Below are 24,400 nucleotides of genomic sequence, written 5' to 3' on the forward strand. Positions count from 1 at the left end.
TAGAGAAGGGAATAGCAAACCATTCCAATATATTTGGGTCCCAAAAAGGTAAACATGGCTGAAATGACTGAATAACAGAAACAATGACATTGTTTATATTAGTACTTTAACAAATAGTTGTTTAGATTAATTGAATTTGAATTGGCCAATATCACAGTTTGTTAATGGCAAAATTGGGACAATAAGCCACATATTCTGATGTCCAACATTTTATTTTTATTTTATTTTTTTAAATTTAATAGCCTTTTATTTACAGGTTATATGCATGGATAACTTTACAGCATTAACAATTGCCAAACCTCTTGTTCCAATTTTTCATCTCTTACCCCCCACCCCCTCCCCTAGATGGCAGGATGACCAGTAGATGTTAAATACATTAAAATATAAATTAGATACACAATAAGTATACATGACCAAAACATTATTTTGCTGTATAAAAAGAATCAGACTCTGAAATATTGTACAATTAGCTTGTGAAGGAAATCAAAAATGCAGGTGGGCATAAATATAGGGATTGGGAATTCAATGTAATGGTTTTTAGTCATCTCCCAAAGTTCTTTCTCTGGGCGTAGTTGGTTCAGTTCATTACTGCTCCATTGGAAATGATTTGGTTGATCTCGTTGTTGAGGATGACCAGGTCCATCAGAACTTGATGTCCAACATTTTAACAACTCTACCAGGTTGCCTTCAAAGATATATTAATCTGGAAGAAAGATTTCTCTGATTATAGAGTTCCTTCCTCAGGGCAGTACAGATACTAAGATAGTGTCAATAGTCACTGAACAGGAAATAAAACTGAGATAACATTATTCATCTCAGTTGGGCAATCCCAGTGACTGTAGATATTGACAGCTCATTCCTTAGGAATCTTGGCACATGGAGCAAGTTTACTGGGGTCAGACAGAGATCTAATGAGATGTCCTATCCTTTTGAGGTAGACTGAAGAAAGAGGGGAGCAGGAAAGGTGAAAAAACTAAGAAATCAGGGTATTCAAAGGAGGTAAACACTAGAATTAAGTGTCAAACCTTTGGAATCCAAAAGTGCATATAGCCAGGCTAAAATGTAATTAGGAAAAATTTAATAAAATAAACAAAATACAATAAAACAGATAACATACATTGTAAAACAGTCAATAGTGGTTTGCAGGCTCCTTATTCATGTATTTGTTGCTATTCGGTGATGTCTGCCACTTTGTAATCCATTTGGAGTTTTCTTTGCAGAGTTTATTAGAATGGTTTGTCATTTCCTTCTCCAGCTCATTTTCCTGACAAGGAAAAGCTAGAAAAGAGTCTGAGCCCAAATTTGAATTCAGGAAGATGACTCTTCCTGACTCCAAAGCCAGCATTCTATCCACTGCAGCATTATTTAGCAATCATGTATGGATTTGTGCTTCTTTTTTTTATATTTGAATTTGATGCCATTGGAAAAGATTGTGAATAAGGTACTGTATAGGATCAGACAGAGTGACTTTTGAGGAAGAAAAGGACTTGTCAGTGATGATGAAAAAAGAAGGTCTGAAAGTAGCAGTAGGGAGCAAGGAATATATCAATTGCATCTTCTGATTTCAAGCATCAGGGTATGTGAGGGCAACAGCAGCCAGCCATAGAGAGAGTCCCTTGGAACTTGGGATCCAAGGGAAGACAGGAGGACAATAGATTTCACAGAGCACCAGAAGATGCAAAGCTGAAGGAAACTTTGTTAGTCATTGAGAAGGGTTCCAAGGGATGTAATGGAAATGAAGAGTAGGGGTAAATGGGGATTGGGAAAGGTTAGGATTGAATTTTTTTATGGGCTTTGGGGTAGGGAGGACTCTTTGGAAGCAGCCAGCATGTGCTGCCTTTAAAGCCAGTCTCACCTGATGATCCCAGTACTTTGTTCACAAGGTGGAACTTACTGAGACATCCTTAAGATCCAGGAGAGGACTAAAATGACCCTTCAGTCTTGGAGAGTGACAGTTCAGGTGGAAGGAGAAGATGGCTGATAAGGCAGCCAATATTCTGCTAGAAGGAATAAAACATCTCCCCTTGGAAAACTCCTTCTCTCTAAATAGCAACACTTGCAACTAATACCTAGCTGCCTTATACTTGTTCCGTCTTGGCTTAATGCTATTCCATTTTTTCTATTTCACATTGGTCCTTTCTGTGTGATTTTTCCAGGGAAGGAAGTATTATTGTTGGATATGAAATCATCGGTTCTAGCAGCACATCTGAGCTTTTGGCTGCTGTTAAACAAGTCTCTGGGAAGGTGAAATCAAACCTTAAAAAGTGCTATATAATAGAAGAAAGCTCTTTCAGAGTGTTTGGAAAAGGTAACTATTACTCAGTCCTCTGTTTTGTAGTTTGTTTTTATATATATTGTTCATGGGAATCAAAGAGCTGGAAGGGACTTTAAAGGCTACACAGTCTCACTCATTCCTTTTATGGATACAGAAATGAAGACCTCATACAAGTTAAATGACTTGTCAAAGGTCACACATCATACCTTTGACATAAAACATATGAGCTCAATGAAACATTGGAAAATAAAAGCTTATAAGTATATAATATTTCTCATTCATTCATTCATTCATTCAACAATATATATTAAAGAACTTCCCTAGAAATGTCCAATCTGATATTCAACATTTCCCCATATGGCTAGGAGTCAGACTAAAATGTATTTGGGAAATATTTGTTAAAATAAATAAAAATACAATAAAACATAGGTAATATTAAATTTTAAAATTAAGTCAATATGTGGCCCACAGATATCCTATCCTACCTCCCCCCTCCATTTCTATTTGACATTTGTATTTGACATCATTGGCCTATGGCAAGTGTGCAATGAGGTCTTTGAGTAAGATGCTACTTTTGATTGGATTAGGATGACTGATACTTTCTATGCTCCACCGACTCATTCAGAGGCTTGCTGCTCACTGATGGAATGTTTTTCTTTCATGCAGAAGATGTATGATATCTTTGGAAGCTGTGGTTGGAATAATTACATAAGAATGACAGTGATATGGTCTCTGAGGAAACTATGTTGAGAATACTTAATTTTCCTTCTTTCCTAGGCAATGATTGAACTAAATTTGAACCCAAACAACTTAGTCTTTTTCCCAGGACCCTTTTCCTCTCAGTCTTTGTCACTTGAACTTAGACCTCTCCAACCTAGATTTGCCTTGTCTTTTCTGTCTCCACTAAAGAAAACATAGAGTTGAATGAGATCTGGGGAAGTAGTGTGGCACAGTGAAAAGAGACTTGGATCTGGAGACAGAAGCTGAGAAATCCCAGCTCTGGCACTCACTATTTGATGTTGAACACATTCTTAATTTTACTTACTAACCTCAGATTTCTCATCTGTAAAATAAGGGGATTGAACTAATTGACCTTGGAGATCTGTTCTACCTCTAAATCTGTGGGCAGCTAAGTGGTGAAGTAGATAGAACACCAAGCTTGGAGTTAGGAAGTTCTGAATTCAAATCTGGTCTCAAAAACTTATTAGCTGTGGGACCCTAAGCATCAATTAATTATATTTACCTCAGTTTCCTCATCTGTAAAATGAGCAGGAGAAGAAAATGTCAAGCCAATATTTTTGCTTTGATCTACATTCAGACTCCATAGTTCTTTCTCTGGATGTGAATGGTATTGTGCATCACAAATCTTTTAGAATTGTCTTGGATCATTCTATGGCTGAAAAGAGCTAAGTTCATCATAGTTCATCATTTAATTGGGAAAAATACTATTAAGTAAAAAAAGGAAAAAAAAACATGCCAAAAACATATAGCCAGAGCTGGCTTTGTGGTAAGTCTAGATAAGATAGTGGATAAAACTTTGAGTCTGAAGTCAGGAAGACTAATCTTTGTGAATTCAAACCTGGCCTCAAACATTTGCTAGATGTATAGCCCTGAACAAGTCACTTAAGCCCATTTGCCTCAGGTTTCTCATCTGTAAAATAAGAATTAAATGAGAAAGATAATTTTTAACATTCATTTTTATAAGATTATGAGTTTCAAATTTTTCTTTCTCCTTCTGTTTTCTTCCCTGTATCCAAGACAGCAAGCAATCTAATATAGATTATACATGTACAATCATGTTAAACATATTTCTATATTATTCAAGTAGTGAACAAAGAATCAGGACAAAAGGGAAAAACGTGAGAAAGAAAAAAAAAACAAAAGAAGTTTTTTAAAAAGGTAAAAATAGTATGCTTTGATTTACATTCAGACTCCATAGTTCTTTCTCTGGATGTGAATGGTATTGTGCATTACAAATCTTTTAGAGTTGTCTTGGATCATTGTAGAGCTGAAAAGGGCTAAGTTTATCATAGTTCATCATCACACAATCTTTGGTTCTGCTCATTTCACTCAGCATCAGTTCATGTAAGTCTTTCCAGGTTTTTCTGAAATCTACCTGCTCATCATTTCTCATAGAATAATAGTATTTCATCATATACCACAACTTGCTCAGCCATTCCCCTATTGATGGGCATTCCCTCAATTGCCAATTTTTTGCCACCATATGTATATTTTTGTACATGAACGTTGTAATGATTTCTTTTGGAAACAGACCTAGTAGTGATAAAGTTAGATCAAAGGGAATGCAGTTTTATAGCCCTTTAGTCATAGTTCCAAATTGGATCAATTCACAATTCCATCAACAATGCAATAGTGACCCAGTTTTTCCACATCCCTTTCAATATTTATCATTTTCTTTTTCTGTCATCTTAGCCAGTTTTACAGATGTGAGATGGTACCTCAGAGTTTTTTCTCTAATTTCTCTAATCAATAATGATTTAGAGCATTTTTTTTTCATATGGCTATAGAAAGCTTTAATTTCATCATCTGAAAACTGCTTATACATATCCTTTGAACATTTATCAACTGGAGAATGACATATAAATTTGACTCACTTCTTTATATATTTTAGAAATGAAGTCTTTATCAGAAACACTTGCTGTAAAAAATGTTTTCTAGCTTTCTGCTTTTTTTTCTAATTTTGGTTGCATTGGCTTTGTGCAAAATCTTTTAAATTTAATGCAGTTGAAATTATTCATTTTGTATTTCATAATGTTCTATTTCTTGTTTGGTCATGCATTCTTCCCTTCTCCAAAGATCTGAGAGGTAAACTATTCCTCGCTCTCCTACTTTGTTTATAGTATCTCCCTATATTTCTAAATCATGTAAATTTTTCAATTTTAGCTTGGTATAGAGTGTGAGGTGTTGGTCTATGCCTAGTTTCTGCCATGACTATATGGTTTTGAAAGCATGAGCAAGCTCTTAGGGGTCTTGCATGAATACAGGGACCAGACATTTTAGCACCAGTTCTCCTCCCACCCTCTCCACCCCTGATTATTTCTGTTTTTTTCCAGCTGAGTGTGACAGCATCATCTTTGGATTTGGTTCTGAGAATGATGAGTATACCCTGCCCTGCAGCGACGGCTATGTGGGAAACATCACTGCCAGATGTCACTCTTCGGGATGGCAACTGGTCAAGGAAACGTGTGTGCCCCCTCAGCTGGAGGAACTGAGGAAGGTCAAGTATTTCCACACAATGGGGTTCATCCCAGCTTTAGGTTTCAGTGAATGTGACAACTCCAGCTGTCCTTGGCAGGGGTCAAAATAATTCAGTTAATTCAAGGAACAATTTTGTACACTGCCTACCAGGTTCCCAGCACTGGATTCAGTGGCAATTGTGAAAATGGTCCTGGTCCTCAAGGAACTTGCATTCTAAGAGACAAGTAAATACATTTCAGAGTCCTACTTGGAGTGGGCTTAGAATCAAGTAACAACTTGATATAGTGTAGCAGAGAGCATAAGGACTAGAGTTAGGAAGATCTGAATTCAAATTCAACCTAAGATACCTTCAACAAACTAAGATATACACTATATGACTCAGGTGAAAACATTTGATCTCTGCTTGTCTCAGTTTATTCAACTGTAAAATGGCCATAATAATAGTATATAGGGTTATACTATGAGGATTACAAGAAACAATATTTGTAAAAAACACTTAGTATAATGACTAGCACATAGTAGGTTCTGTGTAAATACATTCCCTTTCCTTTCCCTTGCCCTTATCCATGCTTAGGGGTGGCAGCCTTAAAGTCATAGTTGGAAGATGGGACTTGGAGTTCCTGAGGTGAGGAAGTCTCAGGTAGATAGGAGATCATCAGCAAAGCAGATAATCAAAAATCCAGAATCATATACCAGCTAAAGGTCAGGGTGAACATTCAATGCTCATGGTACAGTGACAGAGTGGAAATAGCACTATGCCTGGAGCCAGGAAGATCTGGAGCCAGCCTCAGAAACTCACTGGCAGTATGACCCTAAGTAAATCACTTAGCTGCTGTCTGCCTCAGTTTCATCATTTGTACAAAGGGAATAATTTCCTATAGCTAGTAGATGGCACATAGTGGGTGTTTCTTCCCTTCCTCTTCTCCTTCATATTGTTGCCACTCTGCTATGTTGGTGTTGATCATAGTCAGGGACAGAGGGTTTCAGATAACTGCCTTTATTATAGTTGTATCTCTCTCCATGCCCAACAGAAGGTTTTGTACAAAATAAGTGTTCAATAAATGGCTGAACAAATAAATGATTGGGTTGAGGAAATACCCAAGAACCAGGAGACCAACAAAGAATTAAAGGGACAACCAAGGTTTTCTTTTTTCTTCCCTTCTACTTTAGCCCCCTTTCCTACTCCCACCCCCACTGGAAATGATAGAATCAGAAAAGGAAAAAAAAATCCTTGATTCTTGGGGGGGGGGGAGTAATTAAAGTAAATTAAAGGGACAGAGAAAATCCAACATTTAAGGCACAAGGGTTACAGAGACCTTGATAATGAGGCAAACTTTTATTTATGTGAGGTTTCTTTTATAAGTTGACTGAAGTCATTCTTGGGTGAGACCTATAGATACACTCAGAAAAAGGAGTTTACTTCCTGGACTGGAGAAGGTAGAAGGCAGGTGTAAGAAATGACCTTGACACAGTTTAATGTTCAATACTCAATGGGGAATAATGGTTACTGAAAGGGAAGAGGAAACTGAAGAGTGCAGGTTCCTTTGGGTGATTCTAAAGGGAGCACCTTCTCATACCAGCTAACCAAGAAAGCGTGACTCAATAGCCATAGAAATGGACCTTTGGGTAGGAAGCAAATTTGAGAAACCAATGAAATAAAAATAACCTGTCCCAGACCTAACACAGGACTGGAGAAATAAACAGACCCAGATAACAATTTGTTTTGCACCAATTTTCTTATCTGTGTTCCTACTAGACTATGAGCTTTCTGAGAAAAGAGACTATGTATTACCTTTTGTTTCTACTTCTATAATCTAGTTCAATCTTCTGCACATAGTAAGGGCTGAATAAGTGTTTAACAAATTGTTGTATTGAACTCAGTTGAATTGAATTAGGTTATTTAGTTCTCAACAAGAAAATCTAAAAGTGGAATGATAATAGAAATGATGTCATGTTTGTATGGTGCTTGAAAGCATAGAAAACACTGTCTTTTCAATGAAAATAATAGTGTAAGCCACTTGAAGGAAGAAACTACTCCCTAAATATATATGTATGTTTCCATCTCCTGTGACTTGTTCTTAGTAGATGATTATTAAATATTTGTTTAATGGAATTCAGTTTAATTTATTGACAGCAATCAACAAATTTCTTGGACCTTGGATGTTGAGTAAGCATTACCTTATTTTCTAAAATTTTGACTATTCTTTTCTAGAATCTCAGTGCAACTCAAGGTAATATCACTGAAGCAGCTGTATCTACTGTGATGCAAAAACTTTCCACCATCATTCAAAACAGTCCGTCCACTACAGCTGGGAGCTTAGGATCCATGGTCTCAATTCTGAAACATGTTTCGTCTCTATCATTCTCCAGCCACATCCAGTTCTCAGCCCCAACAACAAAGGTATCTGGGCTTGGGTGCTTGGCAATGCTCATCTCAAATATTCATTTAAGTGGGGACAGTTGGGAGCTATTTAACAAAGTTGTAGTAAGTTCCTAACAGAACCATAGCAAGATTAACCACTTTCTTCAATATAGGGAAAGAATTCACGATCTAAACTGATACTTGGAAATAGTTTGAACTAGCTTTAAATTGGCTGTCTATATGACACATAACAAAACTGGAGTTACTATTTCATGTTCAAGCAAGCTTGGTTAAGTTAGAAGAATACTGGGTTCAAATATTGCCTCTAACATTTACTATCTTTGCAACTTTGGACAAATTATTTACTCTCTCTGAGTTTCATTGTACTAATCCAGATGAATGCTTGAAAGATGGGAAGATGATAAAGAAATAAAAATCCATGCCTGTCCCCCCCCCCCCAAATTTACCTAAACTCTAAATCTGTACAACTTAGGTTCACTTCCCAGGATGATATCAAGGAGACTGTGGAAGGTTAAGCCTCCAGAACACTAGGTTCAAAAAAAAAAGCTAGATTAGCAATCTAACAGGCTTGAAAGGATGGGGCAATAGAAGGGTAGAAAGGAGAAGCACATAGAGATTAAAAGAGAGGACACAGAGTTTGTTGAAATCAGATATTTCAACCCAATCCTTTAAGCCCTAGGAAAACCCAAAATGTGCACAGCATGCATTCCCAGTTAGCATGGATTTTTGCTATCTTAACAGCAGTAAACATGGAAACATGAATAAATACAAAATGAAACATTAATAAAAAGATCATGAAATCAGTCTGTCTATTGTTAGTAAAATGAGTGCAATATGGGAAAAAGATTTCAAGACCCACCTTATTCAGCTATGGTCTGAATTATATGGCAGGCAGAGTTATACTGTAACCTCAATTTGATGGGTGCACATGGGTGTCTCTCTCTGTATACATGTTTCTTCTGTATATATGTCCTTTCTTTCATTATCTGCTGAATATCTCATCTCCTCCTAAGCCATGGATGCAATCCTATGAATCTGCTAATGTCAGTCACTTCAAAGTTCTTATTGCACATATTAGGGAAACTAATTTGAGTTGGTAAATTTTGTTATGAATTTTATGACCTATGCAATAGTTCTGGTTTTCTATCACATGACTCTACACATCACAATATCACTAATTTCTCTCTTAGCTGTGCCTTTTTTCTGACCAAGCATTATTGTAAGAAACAAAACTAAGACAGGGCAACCAAGGTTTTTCCCCAGGGTCCCCAATACAGACGATTGTAATAGCACTTAGTCTTTCAGTAGTCATAGAAAGAACAAAATTTAGTACTCAGTTAATAAGAATGCTTAATAAAAGTAGGAAGCTATTAGATAGCAAGTTTGAAGTGAGTTCCTCCCCTACTCTGACCTGCTCTCTCTAACTAGAGCAGTTTCCCCAAAATGGCATCAAATTGGACTCAGTTGGGAAGATGCCTTGTGCATCTTGCCCCAGGCATTATTAGTGGTGCTTGCCATGAACACAAAAATTCCTTGTCATAACTTTGGCAATTCTTAGTTCATTTTTCATGTTCTTTCAGTGGTTCTCCTTGTTCCTTCAAAATACTAATTATTTTCCCACTTTGTATTTCAGAATTTCCTAAATGTAGCTGACCACCTCCTTAATTCTACAGCCATAAGTAATTGGACAGTGTTGCTGCAGGAAGAACAGAATGCCAGCTCACAGCTGCTAAAGACATTGGAAGATATTAGCATTCTAGCTCCTTCCAAAATTATGCCTTTGATGTTTTCAGGACAATTCCTTAATTGGAATGGAACTCTAGCAACAGCAAGCCAGAAACAGGAGGGTTACAATTATAAGATAGAATTCTTTCAGGAAAACAGTTCTGTGCCTATCAGAGGGAAATTGTCAATAGGCAAAGACCAATTCCAGAAATCTCTTCCCCAAACTATCATCACTATGGCCTCGCTAACTCTGGGAAGAATATTACCCAGCACCTCAAAGAGTAATTCTATAGTCAATGGACCAGTGATATCAGCCATTATCCCAAACTATTCGTTAAGTGAACTTGTCCTGCTTTTTACCAAGATAGACTCCAACTTGAGCAAGCCATCCTGTGTGTTTTGGGATTTCAGACAATTGGAATGGAATGAAGCTGGCTGCCAACTGTGGAACGAGACTCATGACACCGTGATGTGTAGATGTACCCACCTGACCTCCTTCTCCATGCTGATGTCTCCTTCTGTCCCTCCTACCATCGTCCCTGTGGTGGAATGGATCACTTATGTTGGTCTCGGTGTCTCCATTGTCAGTTTGATCCTATGCTTGGTGATTGAGGCTATGTTCTGGAAGCAGGTCAAGAAAAACCAGACTTCCCACACCCGCCACATATGCATGGTGAATGTCGCCCTGTCCCTTTTGATAGCTGACATTTGGTTTATCATTGCAGCCGTTTCTAATACTCAGAAAAATGCCTCACAACTTTGTGTTGCTGCTGTTTTTTTCACTCACTTTTTCTACCTTTCCTTATTCTTTTGGATGCTGGCTTTGGGCGTCTTGATGGTCTATCGAATAGTTCTGGTTTTCCATCACATGACTATGCCCACCATGATGGCCATTGGCTACTCCCTTGGTTATGGTTGTCCTCTCCTTATAACCGTCGTCACCATTGCTGTCACACAACCAAGCAACAGCTACCAAAGCAGAGATGTCTGCTGGCTCAACTGGTCAGAGAATGCCAAGCCACTCTTAGCTTTTGTAGTTCCAGCCCTCACCATTGTGTTTGTGAATCTGATGGTTGTGCTGGTGGTCTTACTTAAATTACAGAGACCTATCATCGGAGAAAGGCTGAGCCGGGAAGACAAGGTCACTGCCATCCGAATGGGAAAAACAATAATCATTCTAACACCTTTGCTAGGTCTCACTTGGGGATTTGGCATAGGAACCATGGTTGACAGCCAATCTCTGGCTTGGCATGTTATATTTTCCCTGCTCAATGCATTTCAGGTGAGAATAATAAGAGTATGGTTCATATATAAGAATCTTATTATAATTATGGCTTAATAGAAACCTTAAGGTATAAAGACATGGCGGTAAGAAATATAACTTTAACTGATCACACAGTCCATATTCCTGTATCTTAAACTATCCAGAAAAGTGCTTTTTTGATTGTTTGTTTTTTTGTTTTGCTGAGGCATTTGGGGTTGTGATTTGTCCAGGAAGTGTTAAGTGTCTGAGGCCAGATTTGAACTCAGATCCTCCTGAATTTAGGGCTGTTGCTCTATCCACTGCACCATCCAGCTGCCCCGGTTGTTGTTTTTGATGGTAAAACAAACACAAACAAACAAAAACATGTAAGGCTACCTTTTGCCTTTATTCCAGAATAGGACATTCCATCACTTTCCTCACAAATCCATTTTAAAAACCCCAACATTTTCAAGAGGGTTTATATATTTAGTCTAATTTGTGCCTCCTGATGATTAAGGACACTCCTCTTGATTTGTTTGGGTTTTTTCCTTGTTGAAATAAGATTTTTTTCTTATACGACTTTTCCTTCAGCTTTATCCTTGGTAAGAATAAGGCACACAATTTGACAAGTGAGAGCTAAAGTTAAGAGATCTCCCTCATAAAACTTTGGCCCTAGAAACAAGGCAACAGAAAGGAAATCAAGAATGAATTATGGAATTTAGGGGATTGAAACTTCTGGAGTATTACATAAGATTCTTAGGCTGCCAACTAGATAGATTCTCATGGGTGTGGTATGGATGGAGTCTTGCTTAAGTTAAAGCAATTACTGAGGGAGGGCCCTAACAATTCAATTCAATAATTCAACATTCCTGTAGTGCCTATTATCTGTAAAGTATTATTTCCATCTCCAACAGTCTTCTGTCACTGAAGCTGAACCATAATTAAAAGCAGCAGTTCCTCCCTGTCTTCCTCCCTTTTCTAATATATCAGCATAAATTTGGGCGATGATTGTTGATCTTTAAAACTGTGGCTAGGACAAATGTGGTTGACAAGAAACCCAAAGGGATGGGTATGGGCCAAGGTGTATCAGTAGGATACAGGCTTGTAGAACATGGAGAAAGTAGTTGCAAGATAGTATTTCTGCATGCATTGCTTCCTGGGATGATAACATCAGGATTCTAACACTATATAATTATAAATTACTGAGTAGGTGACCACTTGAATTGATTGAAAGAACTCCTTCATCCTGGTGTTTTCTATATCAATGAAATAACACTCCCACTCAGCCCCATTTAATACTGCACTATGTTCACTATGCTAGGGCCTAAGAGAAATTATAAAGATAATATAAAGTTAAACAAGATAGGATTGGGAAGCTTACAATCTAGCAGGGAAAAATAATGTATACATAAATGATTATAATATAAGACTAATCACTACATGTGCATAAAAAGGAAAGCTAATGGTAAATATATGTAATGAATACAGAGTACTATGTGAGACTCACTCCTCTAACCAAATATAATATCTAGCCAAAAGAAGAAATTTAAGACAGACCCAAGAAAACAGAGGGAAATCAAATCTAGTAAGGTCTTTAAAAGTCTGTTTAGGAAAAGATAAACAAAGGAATTGTGGTTTATCATGTTTTGTTTTGTTTTTTTGTTTCCTAGGGATTTTTCATCTTATGTTTTGGAATGCTTTTTGATAATAAGGTATTTATAACCTTTTCCTCCTCATTTTTATTGTTTTGCCCCATGGTCATTCTATAATCATCCAAAATCACCAGCCTTTTCTAGGTCTCAAGTTCCTCATCTGGGAAGTGATAGAAATCAATTAGATGAGTTCTGGATTCTTCCCAGATTCAATAGTTCTAACATGAGACAATAGATGGTTTCTCTGAGACACAGAAGAGCCCAACAGTAACCATTGATTTCAATTTTTGTGATTGTTGATCAGTCGTTTTTTGTCATGTCCAAAGCTTTGCGACCTGATATGAGGTTTTCTTGGCAGAGATACTAGAGTGGTTTGTCATTTCCTTCCCCAGCTTATTTTACAGATGAGGGAATTGGAAGCAAATGGGGTTAAATGACTGGCCCAGGATCACACAGTTATTAAGTATTTGAGGCCATATTTGAGCTCATGAAAATTAGTCTTCCTGACTTCAGATAAGTCACCTAATCATACAGAGCTATTCATAATGCAATTTTTGAAAATGACCAAATCCAGAGATATTATACAAAATGGCTACAATAATATAAATTGAATAGGCATAAAACAAATCAAAACTAATTATAATAATCAGGTCTGGCTCTCTCAGAAGAAATAAGAATCATAGAAGCATAAATTTACAACAGGAAGAGCCTTATCTGTCTAATTCCCTCATATTACAGATGAGGAAACTGAGATTCAGAAATAGTGACTTTCTCACAGTCAAACAGTAAGTACAATAAAACAGGATTTGAAACCAGGTCTTTCTGATTCTCAATTCATTATTCCTTACCAAAACTACATCTCCCTTCTTTGCATAGATGGGAAACTATAGGTGTACAATTCTGCATAAAATGTGACACTTGATTAATTTATTAAATTATTTAGTTTCCTGAATGGCTTTTTCCCTTCCCCTTCATTTTTGTATTCTTTATATTAAGGGATGGCTCCTTGGAAGGGGAAAGGAGGGATATTTTGAAAAGAAGTGGATAATGAAATAAAAATAAAAGATATCTATAAACATTTACAAAAGATAAGAAAATGATTATCTATAAAGATCAATCTATCTTTACGTGGATAAATTTTCCATAATTCCTTAATCCCAACTCTTATATTTATAATGAAACAAATCACAGCTTCTATGGGCCTCATCTGTAAAATGTGAAAGTTGGATTAAATAGCATCCAAGATTCTTTCCATCTTTAGATCTACAACCCAAAATTTCTGTTAAAAAAACTATGAAAGTAAAGCACCTCCTAAAAAGTACAAAGATAGGTGTGTATTATATCTTAAATATTCTTTGTTGCCTTCCTAGGTTCGCCAACTTCTATTTAAGAAGCTGTTTCCAATAAGCTCATCTTCAATGCAGCCAATGAAGGTAACTTGTGAAAATGATGTCCAATTGCAGTACTTCATGGAGTATAAGAAGAACCTTTCTTATCCAATACAGGAATTGCTTCTGAAGAGGAGTACTTAGTATGAAGTCTTGAAAAGTCATAAGTTTAGCAATTATAACAACTCTTGAATCTTGAATATATATCTTGAATAAGATAACATATGTAAAGTGTTTTGCAAACCCTAAAACACTATAAAATATTATATATCTCTATTTTTATATTAATTTATACTATTTATATTTATTATATTTAATTACATTATAAATGTAAATAATTACTTTTGTTTAGATGTTCCAACTCCTCAAGATTCCCTTTGGGTTTTTCTTGGCAAAGATACTGGAATGGTTTGCTATTTCTTTCTGCAGCTCCTTTTATAGATATGGAAACTGAGGCAAATAGAGTTCAGTGACTTGCTCAGAGTCACACAGTTGCTAAGTGTTTGAGGACAGATTTGAACTCAGAAATACAAGCCTTCCTGACTCAAGTCTGGCACATAGCGACTCCATTATTAAATACTAGTTGTATTTAATTATGTTATAGTAATATAAATAAATATTTTTATTATATAAAACTGAAGCCTAGATATGTTAAGAACCTTGCTGAAGGTCACTAAAATAGTAAATAGAAGATGCAGGATTTGAATTTATGTCTTTTGAGTCTAAATCCAGTGTTCCTTCGTCTATATTTTACTGTCTCTATGGAGGTCAAGGACTATATCCATTCATCTAAAATTCAACTCAAAAATATTTTCTCAATACTATCAAAGAATTTATAGTGAGAAGGGAACTTAGCCCATTCCTCTCATTTTATAGGAAACTGAAGCTTAACTAAAGTGGTTAATTGACTTGAATAGGGTCACTTAGATAGTAAAATAAGAGGCAAAATTGGATGAACCCAAGTTGCATGTCCTTACCTTAAACCATACTACTCCTTAAGATTTAGTAAGAATTTAGGAACTCCTGTCATAACTTCCCTCATCACAACCACTTTCTCTTTTACTGAAAGGCTGTCCCTGCATTTCCACAGTTGCAGTCAGAAACTTTTCCCTCCTCTTCTAGGTAAAAGCCTAAAGGTGGTTGCATCCTCTCCAGAGATGATGTGCTTGAGAAGCCTCTCATTGCCATTTCTTGGCAATTTGGGTAAAAACACTTGCAATTACAGCATGCCTTTTTTGTCCCCAAGGATGGAATTGGAGGCTCCTGAGGCATGGGTTGTGGAAAGCCCCTTTCTCCCCTTTCTGTCTATGCTTAGTTTTCAGTATCTCCTCAGATCATCCCTGATGGAGTTGCTTTCTTTTTTTTATAGGTCGGTTAAAAAAAAAAAAAAAAGATGTCCAATTCAGAGCAGCCTGAGCCAGTTAAATCACATCCCAGAGCCTGGGGTTCACTTACTTAATCTTAATGAAGTACAAATAGATAAGTATGTAGATTGAGATGTCTTTAATTCCCTTAACAAGTGGTTTATAGGTATGTCTACACCTTTCTTTTGGAGTGTGTCCTTATCAAAGCCATAAACAATTGTTCCTTATCCTATAGTGTTACTTAGCTATTTAGGCTCCCTTAATTGAGGCCTATCAAACTTTAAAGTCAATTTATTTTATTTTTTGGTCAGGACCTATAATTTTGTTGGTAGAAGGAAATCTGTTCTATTTTTCTTTCTTTCTTTCTTTCTTTCTTTCTTTCTTTCTTTCTTTCTTTCTTTCTTTCTTTCTTTCTTTTTTTTTAAAATAATTATAACGTTTTATTGACAGAACCCATGCCAGGGTAACTTTTTACAACATTATCCCTTACACTCACTTCTGTTCCGATTTTCCCCTCCCTCCTTCCATCCCTCCCCCAGATGGCAAGCAGTTCTATACATGTTAAATATGTCACAGTATATCCTAGATACAATGTATGTGTGCAGAACCAAACAGTTCTCTTGTTGCACAGGGAGATTTGGATTCAGAAGGTAAAAATAACCCGGGAAGAAAAACAAAAATGCAAACAGTTTACATTCATTTCCCAGTGTTATTTCTTTGGGTGTAGCTGCTTCTGTGCATCATTGATCAGTTGAAACTGAGTTAGATTTTCTCTTTGTCAAAGAAATCCACTTCCATCAGAATACATCCTCATATAGTATCGTTGGAGTATATAATGATCTCTTGGTTCTGCTCATTTCACTTAGCATCAATTCATATAAGTCTCTCAAATTCTCTCTGTATTCATCCTGCTGGTCATTTCTTACAGTACAATAATATTCCATAACATTCATATACCACAATTTACACAACCATTCTTCAATTGATGGGCATCCATTCATTTTCCAGTTTCTAGCCACTACAAACAGGGGTGCCACAAACATTTTGGCACATACAGGTCCCTTTCCCTTCTTTAGTATCTCTTTGGGATATAAGCCCAGTAGTAGCACTGCTGGATCAAAGAGTATGCACAATTTGATAACTTTTGGGGCATAGTTCCAGATTGCTCTCCAGAATGGCTGGGTCCATTCACAACTCCACCAACAATGCATCAGTGTCCCAGTTTTCCTGCATCCCCTCCAACATCTATCATTATTTTTTCCTGTCATCTTAGCTAATATGACAGGTGTGTAGTGGTATCTCAGAGTTGTCTTAATTTGCATTTCTCTGATCATAGTGATTTGGAACACTCATGTGAGTGGAAATAGTTTCAATTTCATCATCTGAAAATTGTCTAGTCATATTCTTTGACTATTTATCAATTGGAGAGTAGCTTGATTTCTTATAAATTAGTCAATTCTCTATTTTGGAAATGAGGCCTTTATCAGAACCTTTAACTGTGAAAATGTTTTCTTAGTTTGTTGCTTCCCTTCTAATCTTGTTTGCATTAGTTTTGTTTGTACAAAGGCTTTTTAATTTGATGTAATCAAAATTTTCTATTTTGTGATCAATATTGGTCTCTAATTCATCTTTGGTCACAAATTTCTTCCTCCTCCACAAGTCTGAGAGATAAACTATCCTATGTTCCTCTAATTTATTTATAATCTCGTTCTTTATGCCTAAAGCATGGACCCATTTTAATCTTATTTTGGTATACGGTGTGAAGTGTGGGTTCATGCTTAATTTTTGCCATACTAATTTCTAGTTATCCCAGAAGTTTTTGTCAGATAATGAATTCTTATCCCAAAAGTTAGGATCTTTGGGTTTGTAAACACTAGATTGCTATAGTTGACTATTTTGTCTTGTGAACCTAACCTAACTTGTGGAAGTGATTCCACTGATCAACTAATCTATTTCTTAGCCAATACCAAATGGTTTTGGTGACTGCTGCTTTATAATATAGTTTTAGATCAGGTACAGCAAGGCCACCTTCATTTGATTTCTTTTTTCATTAATACCCTTGAGATTCTCGACCTTTTGTTCTTCCATATGAATTTTGTTGTTACTTTTTCTAGATCATTAAAATATTTTCTTGGAAGTCTGATTGGCATAGCACTAAAAATAAATTAGTTTAGGGAGTATTGTCATTTTTATTATATTCACTTGGCCTATCCAAGAGCACTTAATATTTTTCCAATTATTTAAATCTGACTTTATTTGTGTGGAAAGTTTTTTGTAATTTTGCTCATATAATTCCTGACTTTCCTTTGGTAGATAGACTCCCAAATATTTTATGCTATCAACAGTTATTTTGAATGGAATTTTTCTTTGTATCTCTTGCTGTTGGATTTTGTTGGTGATGTATAAAAATGCTGAGGATTTATGGGGATTTATTTTGTATCCTGCAACTTTGCTAAAGTTATGAATTATTTCTAATAGCTTTTTAGTAGAATCTCCAGGGTTCTCTAAGTATACCATCATATCATCTGCAAAAAGTGATAGTTTGGTTTCCTCATTGCCTACTTTAATTCCTTTAATCTCTCAACTCTTATTGCCTGAAATATCTCCTATTAATGCAGATTAGAAACCATTGTGTAATTTTTAGTCTTAAAGCTGGGTTTCTGAACTTTGAGTTCAAAAAACTCTTGAGAGCCTATGGGTAGATTTCATGGAATCTATGAACTTGAGGAAAAAAATTCCATCTTTATTTTTGCTATTTAATTGAAATTTGCTATTTTTCAATTCTGAAGGCAGACAATAAACATTTTTCTAAAGAGTCTTTAGGCTTTATCAGGCTACCAAAGGGGCTGTGGCACCAAAATGGTTAAGAATCCCTACTTCAGAGAAAGGCCATGGAATCTAGAGAGTTTAGATGACTTGCCTCATATTGCAAAGCCAATATGTCTCAGTTGTGTAATCTGGGCAAGTTACTAACTTTCTTGGACTCAATTTCCTCATCTGAAATATGGGAATAATAATAATACTTATTACTCATTGTTACTATGAGGTTCAAACGATATATATACATATATATATATATACACACATACATGTGTATGTATATGGACATCAAACATGTATATATGTATGTGTGTATGTACATGTTTCTGTGTCACCAACTATGTGATCTTGACTAAGTTCTTAAGTCTATCTGATCCCCAATTACATCATCTTTTAAATAAAGTGGGTATTAGAGATGATTTACAAGATTCCTTTTAGCTTGAACAAGTTCTTTGGTGGGGTAAATTGTCTTCAATCATAAATACATGTGTGTACACATATGCATACATGTGTATATATATGCACATGTAAAATATACAGCGTACATAAAACATATATATATATACACATTGTGCACATACATGATTGAGAAACATTTTTGCATCTTTCACTTTTTAAAGTTATTTGTTTTTTTTCTTTTTTGAATGTTTAAACAATAGAGCATTTGAATAAAATCAGTGTCATTCATGTTACCAAATAATTTAATACTTTCTTGTCCAGGATTAGGTGTAGATTCTTTTGGTTCTTACCTTGTATCTTCCTTTCTGAATTAATTAATTCTCATTCCCCAGGAAAGTAAGGAGATGGTCTTCACAATCCACTGTCTCCAAGGTTTTCTGATGGGTGCTGGTCCCACTTTACTTCATTTCCAACAGATTTTGTTATTACTGAAGACCAAAAATTTCTTTATAGAAACACAAGGTTCCAATTTCATTCTTTGCCAAAAGAGTGTCAGCTGAACACAATGGTTAGAAACAAACATATTTGTTTTTGGTTTGGGTTTTTTTACTCTGGCTTTGAAATTTGGCCTTGGGGAAGTTAATTAGGACTCATCTCTCCTGTCCTTGAGCCTGATTGCTAAAGTGAAAAATTTCCAGTGTTTCATATAAATCAATCAACTGTATATAAATATACATATAAATCAATTCAACTCTATGGAAACCTACATAAGTCTCTATAACTTTGTTGTTGCTTTTAGAAAAAGTTTTTAAAATTCTTATTCTGCACTTGTTAAATGACAAAACAAAAAAAATACCTCTGACATTAGACATCATTCTCAAATCTCTTATGCTATAATAGGAAGGAGCATGGTGTAACAGAAAGGGCATAGGAATAAGACATAGGGATAATAGATCCATAAATCGAGAGCTAGAAGCTACCTTAGAAGCCATCTAGTCCAACTGGAGTCCAAGCAAGGTAAGTGACTTAGTAAGGTCAGACATGTTAAAAGTGAGATAGCTGAGATTTGAACCCAGGTCTTCAACAGTCCACTATGCTTTCCATTGTACCATTCTGTGTCAAATCCTAGCATTGTCACCAACTATGTGATCTTGGATTAAGTCCCTTTATCTATCTTTTATGATTTCTTTGGGATAAAAAACCAGAGTGGCACTGATGAACCAAAAGGATGTACACAATTTTATAGCCTTTGGGAAATAATTCTGAATTGCTCTCCAAAATGGTTATATCATTTCACAACTCTACCAACAATGCATTAGTAGTCTGGTTTTCTCACAGGGGATGAGATTTTTCAAAGTAGAGTACCATTAGTAAATCAATTTGTGGGGCTTCCTTATAGAAATGAAATATGGTATAGTAGAAAGAATACAGATTTTAAAATCAAAAGACTGGTTTGAATATTACGTGTGGAATACTACTGGGGAACTTACAGGGATTACAGGAGTTTTATTTTTAAATCTCTAGTCATAATAAGGTGGATGTACAACCCTACTTAGTAAATAGTGCACTGATTATTTTATTAATAACAAATACTTAAAATTCATGTAGTGTTTGACAATTGGAGAAAAATTACAACATATAAGGTCAAGATGTTTTCATGATTTCTCTTAATTTGTTTTCATGACAATGTATTTGAAGAGGATACTTTTATCAGCTAATGACAAGTATACAGTCAGTTGACTAGTCTCAGAATTCAAAATGTTAGCTCTAAAAAGTTATCTCTAGAAAATAAAAATAAAATGTCAAAAGTATTGACAAAAGTGCTTTTAAAAAGTACAAAGGTGTCTGAAAACTGTCTTTATATTGTCAAAGTATTCTTAGAATGCAATAAAACAAGGCTTTGCTGCATCATTAATGATATCCTCTAAGGTTTTATAAAACTAAGTAATGTAGGATATACTTTAAAAATAGTCTTACTTATATGAAAACAAACCATAGGAAAGGATAATAATCCTCCCCCCCCAATCTGGTTTTTATCCTTTTTTCTTTGAAGCCTCTTTCTAATGAGTATAAAAAGGACACACTTGGGAAATTATCTTTAGGCATCTAGTGTCTTGAAAAGAAAAAAAATAATGTGCAAGAGAGATGTGGTAGAGTCATTAATTGTTACAAATATTTTGTATATGTAGAATACCATTAATATTAGTATCATTAACAAGTCCCATTTCTCCTTCCCTTCCTTTTCCTTTTTCTCCTCATCTTCCTTCAAAGAAAAAGGAATGGGAAAAAAGGAAGATAAGAAGGAAGATGATGAGGAGAGAAGAATTTGAAAGAGAAGGAAGATAAGAGAAAGAAGGAAATAGTTTTTAAAATGTTGTTTTCTTTTTCTTTTGCAGAGTACATCAGATCTAGCAATGGGACCCAAATTCCTACAGACATTTAACCCATTAAACCAAAAAGGTGAGTTCAAATAATCCCAGGGTTTTTTTTGTGACAAAGGAACGAAATTTTACATGAACTGTCCCAGAATCTCCAGAAACATAGTATTTATGTTGCAAGGACTTTAATGATCATCTTGTCTGACTTATAGTCAAAAGGAATCTCTCCATAATAAAACTGACAAGTGTCCAGAATAACAGGTGTCTAATCCTTATAAAATCAAGAGTACCACAGGTGAAGTTGAATTACTGCCTTCAACATATGATTCAGATGAATGGAGAAATAGAGGCAGAGAGAAAAAATATATATACACAGCACCACATATATGCATGAATCACATAGGTGATTATATGTATACACATACATATGTGTGCATATTGTTGCTCAGCCATTTCCAAGTCTTTGTGACCTCTTTTGGGGTTTTCTTGGAAAAGATACAAGTGTTTTGACATTTCCTTCTCCAGTTCATTTTATAAATGAGGGAGCCAAGGCAAACAGACTCGCCCAGGATCACACAAGGAAGTTTCTGAGGATGGATTTGAACTCTAAATCTTGATTTTATCCATTGTGCCACATAGATGCTTCACATGTGTGTATGTGTACATATATATATATATATATTATATATATAATTACACATATTATATAGATAGATAATAGAAATAGATATAGAAATGATGTTTTTTTTTTATGGCTGAGACAATTGGGATTAAGTGAATTACCCAGGATCACACAGTTAGGAAGTGTTAAGTGTCTAAGATCAGATTTGAACTCAGGTCCTCCTCCAGGACTTCAGGGCTGGTGCTCTAACTACTGTGCTGCCTAGCTGCCCCAAAATGATGGTTTAAAAAAAGCTTTTTGGTGCTTCTATGGATTTCCCTAAGAAATTAGAATAATATTGATATTTTGCTTTCAAAAATAAACTTATTGATATATTTTATTTTTAGAGTGCCTATGTTTTCCAATGTATCCTTTCCTATACTTCCTCCCAGATAATTATCCTTTATAATAAATAAATATTATTGGAAGCACAATTTTATAAAACTAACCAAGACATTAAAATTTTTGACACTGTATGTAATATTTTACACCCTTAGTTCCCTATCTTTATAAAAAAAAGGAGTGGGAATTCTCATGATTCTTCTAGCTTGATTATTATAATTTCACATTATAATTAAATTTAATGACCAAGCTAGAAGACTTACCTGAAATGAATGATTAGCTCCATGACTTACCTGGATATTGAAGATTCTCTTGAAATTCAAGGTTAAGATACTGATCACAAGAACGAACTCTGGCCTAAGTCTCTTCAGTTAGTATTATTGGGAAAAATTAGATTTGTGAAAAATATAAAATCCTTTTTTAAATCTAATCTGCTTGACCTCCTTTGCTGATAAAGCCAGATAAAACTATAATATCTATGGCTATAGATAAATAGGTTATAGATACCTATAAAGATATGTCTTTATACCCAAAAGGGAAGTGCCAAGTACATCAGTATCTATCATTACATGATTGAGCTGATGCCTACTGGCCAAACATTTTATTCATCCCTAGCCTTATTATTGCCCAGAGTTCACCTCCACAGCAATGGAAAAAAATATTGTTGGCTTATCCTGTGCATTTTGGTCCATTGGTTACTCATGTTTGTTTGTACTTTCTTTCAGGTACATATACACTTTCTGGTATAGAAGAGTCGACAAGCGACATTACACTTACTCAGTTTTTATCATCTGAATGATCCCGGGCTACACAAAATCAAATAAGAATCATTCTGTACAACTTAACATTTGCTGCTAAATGTCAGGAAAGAAATTGTCCTTGGGATTAGGTGACATTTATGGGATCATTGTTAGTCTTATTAGATTGTAAGGTTGGAACCAAGACAAGGGGACCACAGATGCTCTGCCAATGTCTCATTTTATCTTCAATCAGGTGGATATTGTTCCTCTCTGGAATCATAGCTAATTGAAAATCATAGCCTAAAAAAAAAGTAGATGGCATTGTGATGATATGATGGGGCAGAGGCTCATATAATTTAGTACTTCCTTTGCCTTGTCAATGTCTTTAAAAATAGAGATCCTGACTTTAAAATTAATCTCATATCACTGGGACTGGCATTAAGGAATGAAAAATAGATAAACAGATGAGTCTGTACTTATTTCCTCTTAGAAAACAATTAAGTTAAATGGCACTCCCCATCACCCACACCCACACACCATGAATATGTTAGCCCCTATTTGAACCAATTTCTATAATTGAGGGTTCATGTAGACAGACAGCCTTTTTCTGTAAGTGCCATATTTTCTTTAGAACAAAGGTAACCTGGATAGAGCATGGATTCAAATGGCACATTTTATTTTTATTTTTTATATTTTTTGCTGAGGCAATTGGGGTTAAGTGACTTGCCCAGGGTCACACAGCTAGGAAGTCTTAAGTGTCTGAGGCCACATTTCAACTCAGGTCCTCCTGACTGAGGGGCTGGTGCATATCCATTGCACCACTTAGCTTCACCCAAGTGACACATTCTAGAGCAGGAGTTCTTACTTTTTGGTTTGTGTGATGATCTCCTTGACAATCTGGTGAAATCTATGGACCCTTTCTTAGAAAAATGTTCTTAAATGTATAAAACAAAAGATATAGAATCACAAAGTAAATCAATTATATTGATTATTTTTTAAAACATCTTTTAAGTTTATAAAATACAGGTTCATAAAACACCTGGACTAGAGACATAATTTGTCTGTATCAGAATGGTGATATTTCCTTGAGATACCAATTCATTAAGAATCTAAGTCTCTGCTGATACCACAGAATGAAAGTAGTATCTATAGATATAGGACACTAGCTATAGGACATCAGCCCCCTAAAAACATACACTCTCTTTCTATCTCTCTAACTCTGTCTCTCTCTTCCTCCTTCCTTTCTTTCTTTGTCTTTGTCTTTGTCTCTCTCTGTTTCTCTGTTTCTGTCTCTCTGTATCTCTCTGTCTCTGTCTCTCTCTCTCTCTCTCTCTCTCTCTCTCTCTCTCACACACACACACACACACACACACACACACACCACTATAGAGCCTTTTCATACACTGGCACCTGCCATGGTCATATGTTTGTGGAGTTAGTTATCACAAACTCAAATAGCTCTCCTCTCTATTGAAGGACTATGTTTTCAATTCCCTAGATGTCTACCCAAAAGGCTATGGGCCTGAGCCTGCAAGACCTCCTATTGATGTTGTGATAGCCCTATAATTTATTCCTAGAAGAAACATAGCTAAATACTGAGGTTTATGGGATCAAAGACATGGAGCTGAGAGGGAACTAAATCACTTAATCTAATACCCTCATGAGGGGTTAAGTTGGACAAGTACCCAAGGTCACACAGATAATAATTAGAACAATTAAGTTTTGAGTTGCCATCTCTGTACTCTTTACCAACTATCCCCTGTTCTCAAAATGTTTGCTTTTCCTTATTTTCCCTATGAAACTTTTCAAAC

General features: G+C 35.6%; 1 protein-coding gene across 1 annotated transcript in view; it reads left to right on the top strand.

Annotated features, from left to right (window-relative positions):
* Nucleotides 1-23,307, top strand: part of ADGRF1 (adhesion G protein-coupled receptor F1) — a 44,774-nt gene extending 21,467 nt beyond the window's left edge. Inside the window, exons 7-14 of the mRNA XM_012549104.3 lie at nt 2,157-2,308; nt 5,350-5,513; nt 7,707-7,895; nt 9,511-10,884; nt 12,516-12,557; nt 13,868-13,930; nt 20,865-20,928; nt 22,575-23,307. Of these exons, the coding sequence (XP_012404558.1) occupies nt 2,157-2,308; nt 5,350-5,513; nt 7,707-7,895; nt 9,511-10,884; nt 12,516-12,557; nt 13,868-13,930; nt 20,865-20,928; nt 22,575-22,648 (2,122 nt within the window). The 3' untranslated portion in view covers nt 22,649-23,307. The remainder of the gene's footprint in view (nt 1-2,156; nt 2,309-5,349; nt 5,514-7,706; nt 7,896-9,510; nt 10,885-12,515; nt 12,558-13,867; nt 13,931-20,864; nt 20,929-22,574) is intronic.
* The last annotated feature ends 1,093 nt before the right edge of the window (nt 23,308-24,400 follow it).

This window comes from Sarcophilus harrisii, chromosome 4, assembly GCF_902635505.1.
Source record: "Sarcophilus harrisii chromosome 4, mSarHar1.11, whole genome shotgun sequence".
NCBI classification, from domain to species: Eukaryota; Metazoa; Chordata; class Mammalia; order Dasyuromorphia; family Dasyuridae; genus Sarcophilus; species Sarcophilus harrisii.